The 15,361-nt window shown below is 42.8% G+C and overlaps 1 protein-coding gene across 1 annotated transcript; it reads right to left on the bottom strand.

The window, feature by feature from the left end:
* Positions 1 to 4,356: 4,356 nt before the first annotated feature.
* LOC138836703 (tumor necrosis factor receptor superfamily member 19-like) lies at positions 4,357 to 15,035 on the bottom strand (the record flags this gene model as incomplete). Its single annotated transcript, XM_070035405.1, has 5 exons — positions 4,357 to 7,996; positions 10,649 to 11,048; positions 12,660 to 12,762; positions 13,610 to 13,735; positions 14,871 to 15,035. Coding segments are annotated over 5 exons (803 nt in total), but the record flags the coding sequence as incomplete, so codon positions are not given.
* Positions 15,036 to 15,361: the final 326 nt, after the last annotated feature.

The following is a 15,361-nucleotide window of genomic DNA, read 5'->3' as shown; positions in this document are numbered from 1 at the left end:
CCTACCAAATTTTTGGCTGATAATGCACCCTTCTGCAGAAGTAAACTTTGCTTTGCCAAGTTCCTTTCAAGTTGGTGTCCTTTTTCTTATGTGACACCCCAACATCCTGAGCTATTTCTAACACTGTTAGTTTGTCCTATTAGTGCTGTGCATGTAATACACACACACACACACACACACACACACACACACACACACACACACACACACACACAGAGCTGCTCCTACCTTTCCTATGTATGTTTATATTAATATATGAATCTACATATATTTATCATGTGTATCATGCATGCAGACATATCTATCATAATCCTATCAGTCCTCTCTAGCATGCCTAATTCTATCACTTATCTATCAAATCTATCATTTGTCCGTCATGCATATCTTATCATCATGCATAGCTATCATACGTATCTTTTGATATATCTTTCTATTTGTCTATCTGGAGGATGGTTTAGGGGAATCCGCTCACTCACACATCAATGTGTGATGGCTAGTCTGACTGCTGCAGGCGCCGGGACTGAAGGGCAGAGCTCAAGCTTCTGCGTAGGCTCTACAGGCAGCATCCGTAGATTTCCCTCTCCCTTGAGGATGTGCTGTCCTCTGAACCTCCTTCACCTCTATTATTCAAAGTCTATGGGGCTTACAGATCATTTGCATCTAAAAAAAACCTTTGTGGTGATGGGATGACTGGCATTTGACTGTACATCTGGGAACTGTGGCTCAGTCAAGACCATACGCAGGTTAATCCTTTGCAGCACATAAAAGTGATTGGCTCACTAGGTGCCAGTGGCTGAGATCTGAGGATCATGGTTTGAAGCCAGCCCAGGCAGGAAAGTCAGTGAGACTCATCGCCAATAATACTCAGTAAAGGCTGGAAATGGCTCTGTGGCTCAAAAGGTAGAGTGCTAGCCTTGAGCAGAAGCAGCCCAGGGACAGTCAGTGGTCATCAGGTCCCTTGGACAGCACCAAGTTCTCTGGGGCCTGTGTGGGGCCTGTGTTACAGGAGTAAGTCTAGAGATGAAGATGACAGCAGTTTTCTTCTCCCACTTCTCATGCTGGTGTCATTCTTCTAGAATCTTCCATTTGCAAAGACAAGGCAGACCCTGCCTTTATCTTTCGAGATGTGATGACAGATTTCAGTGGCATTAGAACAACATGCTCCTTCTGCAGTAAGATGCCACCCTGTCTATCCACACTATTGGAGAGCTGCTGCTGCTGCTGCTGCTGCTTGCTTCTGGTCCTTCCTCCTCCAAAATTACAAAAGTCCATGTACATGTGAAAAGTGGATCACTGGAGGTTTCTGGGGCTCCTTCAAACTAGCAATCAACCTCTAGTGGGTCCATAAGCTAGGTGTCTCACTGAGTTCTGTGTAGCTCAAGGGTCTTGGACATGGTCAGAAGCGGCCTATGGCTTCAGGGCTACCAATCAGTGCGGCTGCAAGCCTGGAGCATAGGTACTTCAGTGGAGCAAGGGGCCCAGAGGCTGCAAGGGCAGCAGGCAGAGGCCAGTCCCCCAGTCCTTGGATTTCCTGGGGATTCAGATCTTGAGAAAAGGACCAAACAGCAGGAGGAATGGCCTTTCAGGGACAAGGCTGGGGAGTGAGGAAAACATAGGCAAGATGTCATCTCTCAGCCCTGACTGAGATTTAGAAACGGACAGGAACATTAGGTAAATAAGAACAGCCCACTGTAAAGGCTGACACAGAACTAATGGCAGAGTGGCCAGGAGTGTAGTAGGTTGGCAGGACCCCAAGGTGAAAGGCCACAACTGATGGTGCTGTCCACAAGTGTAGGAAGGGGTCAGTCTCACCTTGGGTATTCACCTTGGTGGGATGCTTGTTGATGGCAATGGAAGGTTTGGCTCAGTCCTCAACATACACCAAACATTCAGCACTGTCTACTGGAGGCCAAGACGTGACCGAGCTAACCCAGATGAGAGGGCCCAAGCTGAGGATTCCAACCAGGAGGACTGTGCACCACTAGGCTGGACAAGAGTCCCTTCTCATCAGTAAGGATCTCTGCCTGAAAAGAGAGACTAGCTCCAACCTGATCTGTGTGATTTCCAAGCTTCTGGAAGAGCAGAGACTTTAGTTTTCATGTTGTGTCATTTGTGGAGACAATGTCCTCTGGAGGGTGAAGCTTTGGGCCTCAGCCACCTCATGCTCCAGCCCTGCCATGTTTGTCCCTACTGCAAGCTGGGCCTTTATCTCCTGCAGTTACAGCTCCTTCCATTCCACCTGCTCTGGGGACACTGTTGGAGCTCTCAGAGCTGTGAGAATCCCCAGATGTGTGCAGGTTCTCCGTGCCCAAGAATGTTTGCACATTGTTACAGTTAAGACTTGTTTAATAACTAGACAATGCCTGTCACCTTCCTGTTTCCCAGTGTCTGCTTCAATCCTGCTATCACGTTTAGAACAAAGCAAATGTGAACATGTGTTGAATGCTTGAACTCAAGATTGACTTAGGACATGGCCTCTCACCAGAGTGAGTCTTCAGAGGGGAATTCATCTTGCTTTCCAGCACTTTCTACAGGGAAACTGACCTGGGGAAGTGGTGATATAATGCCTGCTACTAAGAGATTGCTGATGGAGCTCCCTATAGATCTTCTGCCTACTGTTAGCCCTCACCCCAAGTTCTGCTGGTTAAGTAATTGAGTAAAATGGTAGGATGCAACTACTTCAGTTTGAAATAGGACAAGTCAATGCCATTAGTAATGAAGGGAAGGGGAGAGGAAGAATCTTGTCTTTATTGATTAATAAGCAAAACTTACTCCAGAAGACCACCTACAATTCTAGAGAAGGTGTTTTTAATGAAAGCTTAAAAAATTTCAAGTCTCTGGCAAAGCTAATTCAAATTCAGCCATAAATCCCACTGATTTAAATAGTTCTGGTGGTTTTTAAAGCCCCTGGCTCACAGCCCACTCATTCTTTGGAACAGAAGCTTTCCTTTGGTTGACATGTGATACCATTTAGTGAACTATTGCCCTGATCACACATGATTATGTCCATATAATCTCATGGTAGATCTGAGATTTAGGAGGGGGAGTAGAAGATGTTGGAAATTCTCAGACCACCGCTTAGTTGGAAAATGATTGATGTGAATAACTTAAGTTTTACTTACATACCTCAGTGGGTGCCAAATTGGTTAAAAAAAAAAACCAGACAGTACCTTCTCAAGTTAAAATGGGAGAGATGGACTAATTCAGAACAGCAAGTAGTCAACTGTAAAGACCTTAATTATGTCAGTGGCTGATACTGCTACACATTATTTAGGACCTCCTCTGAGAGCCTCATAAGTTTGGAGTTATTTTTCTGAGAGTTGATGGATTTATGGTTTACCCCTAAGCTGAACTAATCTCCATGGATACCAGGAAAGTCCATGTGAGCTGAGGGTTGGGGTGAGGCTGGGATGGGATGGGAATGGGGAAAAAAATCAGTATCCTCTCTCCATGGAATTAGTGTCCTTAACACCAGCGACTCAGCTTGGAGAACATAGTGTCACTCTGAAGTATACAACAACAACAAAGGACCAACCCACAAAATCCCAAGAAATGTAAACTCTGGTAATCTAGTAATGGCTTTAAATGATTTGCTAAGGGAAAGAAAAAGAGTAAGAAAAAAGGAAGGTGGATAGGGGAAAGAAAATGAAAGTTCCAGGGGAAAGTGCTGTTGTTTTCTGGATATTCCTTCATCTTTCTTTTAGTCTACTCTTCAGCAACTGAGCACTAAACTGATCACCAATGAAAAGGACTAAAAAAACTCTGTGTGTGTGTGTGTGTGTGTGTGTGTGTGTGTTGGTACTGGGTTGACTTTTTTGTTCAATGTTAATGCTCTACCACTTGAACTTGAGCTCTACTTATCTCCCTCCCTATCCTCTCTCTCTCTCTGTCTTTCTTTCTTTTGCTTAATTGGAGAAAAGGGCCTCACAGATTTCTGCCTGGGCTGGCTTTATACCATGATCCTCAGATCTCAGTCTCCTGAGTAGCTAGGACTGTAGTTATGAGACACCAAAACAGGACTATAAAACTTAAAAACAAATGAACTTCTTTCCATTTTTGTGTCATAAAATGAGGTGAGGAAGATTCTGATAAAGTCTTAATATTCTAGCTTCTCAAGGTAATGCAGAAAATCCTTCAGGAGCTTGATCTTCCTGAAGGAGATAACTAGCTTACTAGTAAAGACTTCAAATTACCATGCTAGGGTGGAAAGAAGGAGCAAAGAGGGTTCTATCTTATCTAAAAGAGCAGGAGCAGGACATGGAGTGATCTTAGTGTGTACTTCTGTTAAGAAAAAAAAAAACCAACTCAACCAACACACTTATAACCACAAAGTCATTCTCTTATTGGACAGGTAAATAAGAATAACAAGTATCAGTTTTATTCACAAGTTTTTAAAAAGTCTTACAAAATTATTTGTATTGGAAAATTTACAAACAGATAAATTCCAGTATACAAACTAATCATAAAACCTAAATTGATTCAAACTATTCCCAAAGCAATGAGTTAGTTTTTCCTTCCCTTTTGTCTTCGCTAACAACACTGAACCTAAGTGACAGCAACATGAATGTTTTATCTAAAGTAAAAAAATCTCTATTGAAAAATATATTCCATATATACAAAATTGGGAGGGGGGAAATGTGACTTTACTAGGTTGCTTTAGAAATCCTTGTCTCTTCCTCATTAATGGCTTCTTCAGTGTGAGGAGCATTCCACATGCATGAGCATCTCAAGTAGGTTTCTTGACAGCAGCCCCAGTTGGGCTTCCTGGGCTGAGCTGGGCTTGTTGGGTGTTCCAGCAACAGTGTAACTGCAGTACGAGGTTTTCCTCAAGTGTTTATAAATGTATAATACATAGATGGAGAGTAAGTAGGTGGTGGTAACACATTTCTATGTTGATACACATAACTTGGACTTTTTCAAAGTCAGTATCAAATGAAATCCATGTTTAATCCTGTTCATTTCTCTACTGATCCAGAATGATGCTTCAGGGTATGAGGCCAAAGTGTGACTCTTACCAGCCTGTGTGTCTTTGTTTGCCATGGCCCGATGTGGGGAAACTATGTTCAGTTATGCAAATGCTATCTCTCTGTCATATCAATGGAGGCAGATATATGTGAGTTATAATACAAGCCACTGAGAGAAACCTAGCTTGCATTGTCATAGATGTTACCTGTCATGGCCTCAATGTTTTATTTGAGTTACTCAAAAGATATTCTCCCAGGAGTTGTAACATAACAAAGTAAGGACCATTGGCTTAGGCTGGAAACAGAAAAAAAAAGCAAATCATGTTTTTCTTGAGCACTAGGTAGACCTAATCAATGTAGATTTCCTTGGACCACTCTGATTACCCATTTCAAGTAAAAGAATTGAAGTTGTAATAAGCTCCAGGAACAAATGAGTTAGAACTTACAATTATTAATATAGAAGTAGCCACAGGAAGAGGTTTGATAAATTCTACTAATGCTTTGCAAAGAGTAAGGTAAAACATGACAAGGTATTGTGTCCTATGAAAGACAGAGTAATTTGTGTGTGTGTGTGTGTGTGTGTGTGTGTGTGTGTGTGTGTGTGTGTGTGTGTGTGTGTGCATATCAGTCTTGGAACTTGAACTCAGAGCCTGGGCACTATCCCTGAGCCTGAGTATCAGCTCAAGGCTAGTGTTCTACCACTTAAGGCACAGTTCCACTTCTAGCTTCTTGGTATTTAATTGGAGATAAGAGCTTCATGAAGTTTCCTGTCTGTGCTGGCTTTGAACTATGATCCTCACAGAGCTCAGCCTCCTGAGTAGCTAGGATTACAGATGTGAGCCACCAGCACCAGGTAAAACAGTAATTTTAACATTCAGTTTAAATGTTGGTAAAAGACTTTGAATTAGGTGGGCTATTTCAATGCAACTATCTTAGTGAATTCTATCAAGTGCAAGTTCAAAGGTCAAAGTTCAAAGTATAACTGACAGAATAATAGCAAGCAATTAAAAGTCAAAGGCTAAATCTGATCATGTAGGCTCAAAGAGGGGGGCAAAATCTGCTCAATGAAGTCCTCTTGGGTCTCTAGGTGAAGAACAAATGGGTCTTATTCTACTTCAGATTAAACTGGGCTCATTTCCTACTTAGCCCTAAAGATAGTTCTAGTGTGTACATAGCAAAGTAGTGGTTAATGGTGAGGGTGAGTTAGGCCTCCCTGACTAGGTAGAAGATGGTGGCCAACATCTGCTCCAACATGTAGAAGGTGGGGATGACTCAGCAAGATGCATGCACCCTTCATGTCTGTGGCCCTAACCTCCATCCAATCAGGAGCCCTTCCACACTCATGCTTAAATGTGAGGGAACCAATCATGAGACTTCCTGCAGCATATGTCCACCTCTCAACCAAAACGACCAGGAGTATGCCCTAAAGAGGAGGAGGCAATGACCCTATATAGAAGGCCCTGGGAGAGAGACTGTGGACACTTAGCTCTGGGAACCCTTCTTGTACCGGGAGTACAATTTACTGTTTAAAGCATGTTTATTTGAAAGCAAAAGGAACAGTAAAATGTACTAGAAGGGTTCCCAGAGCCTACTATATATAGGGACCTTGCTCCTTCTGCCCTTTAAATTCTTTAATTAGTGGAGAAAAGGAACACAAACCCTACATGGTGTCAATGGAATACATTAATAGAACTCCATGCTTTTTTTTTTTTTTTTTGGTGCTGATCCTGGGGCTTGAACTCAGGGCATGGGTGTTGTCCTTGAGATTTTTCACTCAAGGCTAGTACTCTACCACTTGTGCCACAGCTCCTTTTCTGGCTGTTTTGATGCTTAATTGGAGACAAGAGTCTCATGGACTTTCCTGTCTAGGCTGGCTTCAAACATTGATCCTCAGATCTTAGCCTTCTGCATAGCTGAGCCACTGATGCCTGGTGAACCCCAAACCTGATATCCACCATCACCAGACTAAAATAGGAGACTCTGCAGAGTAAACTTATAATATTTGAAGGATGTCCCAGTCAAATTCCACCAAGCCAGAGTGGTATTCTCTTGAACAGCAACCACAATGTGAGCTTTTCCTCTGGCTCTCATCCACAGTGTATTCTCAATCAAGACTACCTCAGTGGTAGGGTACTCTTATATGCTGAAATTCCTAAAGCCTTTAATATAAAGATGCAATGCAAATAAAAGATTACTACATTTATAAATATTGCCTTTCTATAAAAGATATTCTGGGCCTTCTAAGCTATGATCTAGGGGCAGATGCAACGAATACTTCCATATTGACTGACTGTCACAGGAATATGTTCACTCATGTATCTACAGCTTGTGTGTTACATGGTTTTGACAGCAGGATTGTCCTTTCCCCACCACATTCTCACATCTTGTAACCCAGATCCTCTTCCTACCACTGGCAGGTGTTCATGAAGCAGAGGCTCTCCTCTGATTCCTGGTTAGGTTAGAGAACTTCATCTGATATGAGTTCAAGGTATAAACTGGTGGTATAAAGTCACTTCTAGCCACAAAGGTTCCGTCCAGTAGGATCTTCACCTTGAATCCCATGACACATTAAAACCTAAGGCAGGGAATCTGTCATGGACTTGTGGGAAGAGAAGAAGCAATCAGGGGTTGTTTTTGGAAAGAAAATGTCCATGAATATAGATGCTGTGGACTGTCTGCACTCAGAACACATTTACCATGAGAACAAGCAGGAATACCAGGTTGTGCCTTGGTACTGGTAATTGCATAGGCTGGAAAATCTGTTAGTCTTTGAAGTTAATCATGTGACTTCTGGTTTGGAGAAGGGTTACAAATCAGTCTGGAGTCTGATCTTGCTTTTTGTTGAAGCTTCAGGTCTGGCTCATAAGTAACTGGTTGAAAGGCTTAAAATGTCATCATTTTGGTTCTGATGTATTTTCTCTTCCTAGGAGCCACACAGGTCCAGCTGGCTCAGTGTGTAAGCCTCAGATGGGGTGTGTCCTTTGGCACAGACATATAACTTCCACAGCAGGATGAAGGCTACCTCAAGTTTCCTGAAACAGTCACAGAGGTAAGCGTTTAAGACAAGACTTCCATGTTAAAATGACTAAGTGAACATTGCAAAAACTGATTACGAATAACTATAATTAATTGAGTATGCAAAACTGTAGTTATTAGTTAGATCCATGCGTTAATACTTCATTGACAAGAAGGGAATCTAGCAAAATGCAAATATACCAGTAACTTTGTCCTCTGACAGTAAGATAAACGTTATAATTTCAACATATAGCTGCTCTTATTTGCCAAGTTTACTTAAAAGATGAAACTATAACCCACAACAATCATGATGACTCAATAACAAATTCTTCTGCTGATTGTCAATCTCGTTCAGACATTTAAAACTTATTTCTTCAGTGTGTTAGAAATCACAGCCTTTCGCCAAATAAAAACTAAAGTGTTGTGTGGCTTTTTCTTTCCTATGTATGTCACCCAATCAGTACTCCAGTGCCTTCCTGAATTCTGAATTCTGTTATAAAGTCAAAAAAACAGAAATTCTTTAGAAGAAAGAACTATGTCCTCTGTCTTGGAAAATAGCCTGTTAGGAAGAAATGTGAACTTAGTAGTCTGTAAATAAATAAATAAATAAAGCAAGTTGAGTTAAAATACTTGCTGAGCTGGGTGCTAGTGGCTCACGCCTGTAATCCTAGTTACTCAAGAGACTGAGATCTGAGGATCACGGTTCAAAGCCAGCTGGGGCAGAAAAGTTTGTGGGAGTCTTATCTCCAATTAATCACCAGAAAACTGGAAGTGGAACTGTGCCTCAAGGTGGTAGAGAGTTAACTTTGAGCAGAAGAGCTTAGGAACAGCACCTAGGCCCCAAGTTCAAGCCCCATGATTGGCAAAACAACAACAATAACAACAAAACACTTGGTTGGTCCTTTGATAGAAGACATCCATACCCCATAGAGATTTGTAATAGCTGTCACTTCCTATTTTCTTTTGAACATTAAAGGTTCATTCACTAGATTTCTGATTTATTAAATGCAGTAGAAGAGAAAGTACTTTTCAGAAACTAGTAGTCTCTCTTCCTTTTCTTTCTCTCCTTTCTCTCTCTCTCCTTTTTTCTCTTTCTCTTTTTTCTTTCATTCTCTTTGTTCTTTTTCTCTCTCCCTCCCTTTCTTCCTTCCCTCCCTCCCTCCCTCTCACCCTCTCTCTCTTTCTTTCCTTTCTTTCTTTCTTTCTTTCTTTCTTTCTTTCTTTCTTTCTTTCTTTCTTTCTTTCTTTCTTTCTTTCTTTCTTTCTTTCTTTCTTTCTTTCTTTCTTTCTTTCTTTCTGTCCTGGGGCTTAAATGCAGGGCCTGGGCACTGTCCCTGAGCTTCTTTTACCCAAGGCTAACACTCTATCACTTGAGCCACAGCTCCATTTTTACATTTTGGTAATTTATTGGAGATAAGAGTCTCACAGACTTTCCTACCTGGGCTGGCTTCAAACTGTGATCCTCAGATCTCAGTCTCCTGAGTAGCTAGGATTACAGGTTGAGCCACTAGCGGCCAGCCATAGTCCGTTCTTGGTTGAGACTTACACTCAAGCAATCTTTTGTCTCCTTTATCATCATGAAAGCTGTACAAACTATGGGATGACTCAAAAATAACATCAGTAAACAATCTTTCATATAAAAAAATAGGCCTCAGGTGTATGTGGGTTGTGTTGATTGGCTTAATTTGTTTTGTGTGTCTCTTCTTCATTTCCTCCATGTGGAGACCAAAACAACATTTTTCTCCCCTTCAAAGCCAACTAGGTTTTTTTTTTTTCTTCTTCTTCTTCTATAAATTCTCTAGAAACTTTCTTGGGAGTTCAAAAGAAGACAAAAACATGGCACATTTAGATTACTTTGCAGCAGATTATACAAGAAACACACCTGCACTTGCACCATGTTTTGACGTTAGCCGTGTGTCTGATATGCAAAGTCTCATGGAAGTGGGTGGGGGGTGGCAGGGAGTGAGGGGCTGCACATGCAGGAGCATGCGCATGAGCAGTATGTGTCCAGAGCTTTCTCTGCTCTCAGGGTGCAGAAAGGCAAATTCAGCAACGGCACAGCCTCATCCAGACAAAACACAGCCAAGTGCCCCATTCACCCTGCCTCTCCCTTGCCTCTCGCTATGTAGTGTGCCACGAAGCCCGCCCAGCTATGAGCTTGTCCCCTCTGCCTGGCTCGTGTGATATCTTTATGCACAATACTCTAGTATCCTCCATTCACAGCCTGGTTATTTAGAACTGAGTTTAACAACAACTCTCTTCTCCTTCCCTCATCTATGAATGTGTTCTGGGCTTCTTTTATTTACATAATAGATTTATTACATGAGAGGTTAAGGTTGGGAGGATCATGGTTCTAGGATTTAAAAAAAATCATGTAAGGCCATTTTCATAGAGAGGGAGGTTTGATACACTGTTTTCAGTCCCTGTCTGGGATGGGATAGGAAAGAAGTAAGACCCGATCCTAAAAATAATGGGTGAGAACCGGGGCTGGAGGCGTGGCTTAGAGATAGCACACCAGTCTAGCAAGTGCAAAGTCCTGAGTTCAAAAATCCCACTACCATCAATAAAAAAAGAAATGAGGAACAATGGAAAACCTCCCCAAGTATCCCCACATTTTGCGCTGGGAACTGAATTAGAACATTCTAGTCTACCACAAACTGGTGCCTTACCTGACAGGACGGCAGGGTGGTTAACTGCATGGTGTCACCAACCTCCTGACTTAGCTGGCTTTGAGCAGTCAGTGCATCCTGAGCCAGCGTGGAGTCCATGGTTGTATCCTTGTATCTGGAGAAGTCAGTAGGTCCTGAGAAGCTTCCAGAATGAGCTGAAAGGAGAACAGCTCCCCCAACCACTTCTTGACTGTTTGAATCCAAAGATACTGAGTTTTCGTTGTCTGGATCAAGGGGACGACATTCCCCAGTCATGTCAGGGTAGGAGTCACACAAGGAGATGTCATCGCCACCCATGGAATTCTGCATCAGGGGCCAAGCGTCGGAATATTCACCACACGTGGACCGGGAAAGGGTCCCAAAGAGAGCCGGCATCGCCTCCCCAAGCGGGGCTGTGCTTCTGAACACATGTAGAAAAGATCTTTGAGTATTTGGTGGCAACAAATGACACAACTTCAATGCAATGTGTCTGCTATAATCTCATGTCTTAGAGAGCAACTGGCAGGTAGTAAGTCAGACTGCTGATGAACAGACAGTAGTGATTTACTATCTTAAGCCTGATTTTCTACATCTGGCATTATTAGTTTCCAAGGTCAAAGCTATTTTCTCCCTCCCTCCCTCCCTCCCTCCCTCCCTCCCTCCCTCCCTCCCTCCCTCCCTCCCTCCCTCCATCCCTCCTTCTTTCCTTCCTTTCTTCCTTCCTTCCTTCCTTCCTTCCATCCCCTTTCCCTCCCTCCCTCCCTGCTTGCTTTCTTTCTTCTTCCTTCCTTCCTTCCTTCCTTCCTTCCTTCCTTCCTTTCTTTCTTTCTTTCTTTCTTTCTTTCTTTCTTTCTTTCTTTCTTTCTTTCTTTCTTTCTTTCTTTCTTTTTCTTTCTTTCTCTGTTCCTCCTAGGTCTTAGCTAAGTTTCTTTGATGGCTGTTCTAGGACTCTAAAATAGTACATCATCAGTATGCAACATGTTAAACATGACTTCTCAATGACAGAGATGTCATGAATGTAAAACAAAAAATACAAGCTAGGTGTGCATGCTTATAATCCTAGCTATTCAGGTTCTGGTTGAGATCTGGAGGATCATGGTTCAAAGCCAATGTCGGGAGAAAAGTCTGCAAAATTCCATCTCCAAATAACCAACAAAATAAGCTAGGCTAGAGGCATGGCTCAGGTGGTAGAACACCATGCAAACAAGGAAACTGAGCAAGGGTGAAGCCTAAAGTTCAATCCCTACTCCTAGCAACAAAAATAATAAATGAATGAAAGAATAAGCAAACAAACAAGCAAACCAGTAAAAAAAATATAAACAGTGATGCTAGGTATTAGCGAACATGAGAGCCCTTTCTAATTCCTGCCAAAGAATTGTACCCTTCTTGGCTGGGCACCAGTGGTAATCACACCTGTAATCCTAGCTGTTCAACAAGCTGAGATCTAAGGATCAAGTTCAAAGCCATCCCAGGCAGGAAAGTCCATAAGACCCTTATCTCCCATTAACCACCAAAAAGCTGGAAGTGGAGTAGTAACCTTGAACAAAAAGCCTGGAGTCAGTGCCCAGGCTCTAAGTCCAAGCTCCAGGAACAGTAAAAACAAAAACAAAAACAAACCAGACACTGGTGGCTCACTCCTGTAATCCTAGCTACTCAGGAAGCTGAGATCTGAGGATTGTGGTTCAAAGCCAGCTTGGGCAGGAAAGCCCATAAAAGACTTTTATCTCCAATAACCACCAGAAAACTGGAAGTGGAATTGTGGCCCAAAATGGTAGAGTACTAGCCTTGGGTGAAAAGACTCAGGAACAGGATCCAGGCCCTGAGTCCAAGACAAAACAAAAACAAAAACAAAAAACAAACAAAAAACCCCAAACCCACAAAAAACCACAACTGATTGTTCCCCTTCCAATTCCCACAATATCACAAGAAATATCAAAAAAGCGCCCCTGTACTTTCCCATGTAAACTGACAGCTCAGTAGAATACATCCCTGAAAAAGCAAATACAAAATGGTTCATCAAGTGTGCAGTTACCTCTCATGAGGGGCGGCCTTCGAATGCACCCCACAACCAAGAGCTGAGCGGGGACTGCCACAGGTTCCCTCACAGCACAGGGAGGGGATCAGGTGAACAGGCCCTGCGAAAGCCAGCAGAGAGTGAGTTTCAGTCTGAGTCTCTCTCCACAGCACATTGATTAATTACAAGGCCAGCAATAAGTTTATAGTGCAGAGACCTGGGAGACGCTTCCTTAACTAAATGGCTCAGATTATCCTATCCAGGCCCAGGGTAGAAGGACTCTATGCCAGCTGATCTGGTACACTGAGAAGGCCAATAATGTCTCCTCTCTTGTATTTCTGAATTTGATCTGAGTTTGATTTCTGAAGTTGATGAGTGTCCTGCAAAATTTCTGTCTGATCTTTTATTACAAACATCCATGTCTGGTGATGTTTGACATCACCAGAAAGATGAAAGAACATTCTCACATTAAGAGACCAGAGAGATTTTAACAACAAAACTCAGTCATGTTATCTGGGATTTTCTTTCACCATAAAGGGGGAAAATAAGAAAATGTGAGCAGCACCAGGCTCAGAGGCTCATGCATGCAATCCCTGCTACTCAGGAGGCTGAGATAGGAAGAACATGGTTGGAAGCCAGTCCAGGCAGGAAGGTCTGGGAGACTCGTACAGTTAGCCACAAAAAAAAAAAAAAAAAAAAAGCTGAGATGTGTTTCAAGTAGTAGAGCATCAGCCTTGAGTGAAAAAGCCCAGTAAGAGAGCCCAGGCCCTGATTTCAAGCCCCAGAACTGGCACACACACACACACACACACACACACACACACACACACACACACACACACACACACACACACACACACACACTGCTGCCATTAGAAAGCCATGTCCACTGTGATGTATGTGGAGTGATTCTTTTCTGTATCACTCTGGGCCACCCAAAGGGCCAAATCCTTCAGGACGAAACTCACCGTAGGTCTGGGCCGAGTTCTGGTGGCACTTGCAGCAAGCTCTGTGCCCGTAGTTACTGAGTTGAGGTCTGTCAAAACACGACAGCTCAGAACCATTATACTGAATATCTTGTGATCGCAGAGACCCTAAAAGAGGGAAGGAGAGAATTCTGTTAATGGACACAATTGCTCTAACGGGAGCCTGAGTTAACATCATAATATGAACTAGCACTCATCTTGCTTTATTATTATTTATTTATTTATTAGTGTTTAATTGGAGATTAGAGGCTCATGGGCCTCTCTGCCCAGGCTAGCCTTGAACTGCATGCAATCCTCAGCCATCAGCTCCTTAGTCACTAGGATTATAGACGTGAAGCCATCAATGTCTTGCTGCGTTTGTATTTTTTAAAGAAAACAGTTAGCTGTCATTAAATGTTTTTTAGTTTTACACTTTAATATTTTAATGTTTGTTTCGATGACAGTTTCTCCTGATGTTCTGATAACTTCTTGTAAGTTGAAGACAGTTGTACCGTCTAATCAACTGAACATTGTAGCTTGGCCTTGCCTACTTCATACCTATGTACCAACATTTCCATTAGGCAGTGGTTGGGCAATACATGCAAATCATGCAATGCAAAGCCTATTATAATGCAGTATTGCATATCTCATACAGTAAAACAAACAAACAAAACCTTGGAAGTTTTACCATTACGGTAAAGCTGACAAACTGTTAGGCTGAATTACGGTAAGGTGAGGACTGTCTGCATTTCTTCTCACATGGAAATGCAAATACAAAAGAAGTGTTAAGAAAGCTCAAAATGAAGCTGGGTACTGGTGGCTCACTCCTGTAATCCGAGCTACTCAGGAGGCTGAGATCTCAAGGTCTCAGTTCAAAGCCAGCCCAGGCAGAAAAGTCCATGAGACTCTTATCTCCAATTAATCACCAAAAAGCCAGAAGTGGAGCTGTGGCTCAAATGGTAGAACACTAGCCTTGAGCAAAAAAAGCTCGGGACAGCATATAGGCCCTAAGTCTAAGTCCCAGGACACATACACACACTCTCACACACACACACACTCACACACACACACACACTCACACACACACACACACACACACACACACACACACACACACACACACAATGATTGGATGTGGAGCTGTGGCTCAAGTGGTAAAGCAAGAGCTAAGGATCAATGCCCAGGCCTTGAGTTCAAGTTCCACTACTTGCACAACAAGAACAACAGAAACCCATTAAGCAAACAGTCAGCTCTTGGCACTCACAGCTGGGCTTCTTTTCCATGAACTGTCTCTTGCAGTAGATGACACAGAGGATGAGGAGGGCCAGGAGCACTGTGGCCAGCGCACTACAGATCACGGCGGCCAGGGCTGTGTCTCGAGGGCTGGAGGCTGTGGATGCGATTTTCACAAGGTTGACCTTGCTGGTACCTGAAAGGCACAGAAATAGGACCATTATACCCTTGGCTACCCCAGAAATGCCAGGTTTATGCCAAAGCTCAGAGGCCTTGTCAGCAAACAGTCTTCATGTGGCAGAAACAAAAAACCCAAGGAAACCAGCCTGACAGGCTTTAAGATGTTCAAGTACTTTCTTCTTTTAGAAGATCTCTGCAATGCTGCATCTCCACTCTATACCCTAAAATGTGTAAAAAGTGTTCCCACAATACTGTACACCACCTTGCGTGTATCAGGAGGTAGAGATGGGCTTTTGATCCACAGAAGCAGAAATCTGGGTCTGCTGGTTTGATTTGTGTATC

Source organism: Dipodomys merriami, unplaced genomic scaffold (genome assembly GCF_024711535.1).
Source record: "Dipodomys merriami isolate MVZ:Mamm:240054 unplaced genomic scaffold, mDipMer1.0.p SCAF_2533, whole genome shotgun sequence".
NCBI classification, from domain to species: domain Eukaryota; kingdom Metazoa; phylum Chordata; class Mammalia; order Rodentia; family Heteromyidae; genus Dipodomys; species Dipodomys merriami.
Note: the sequence above shows the minus strand (reverse complement) of the source record. Positions and strands in the feature narration are given on the sequence as shown.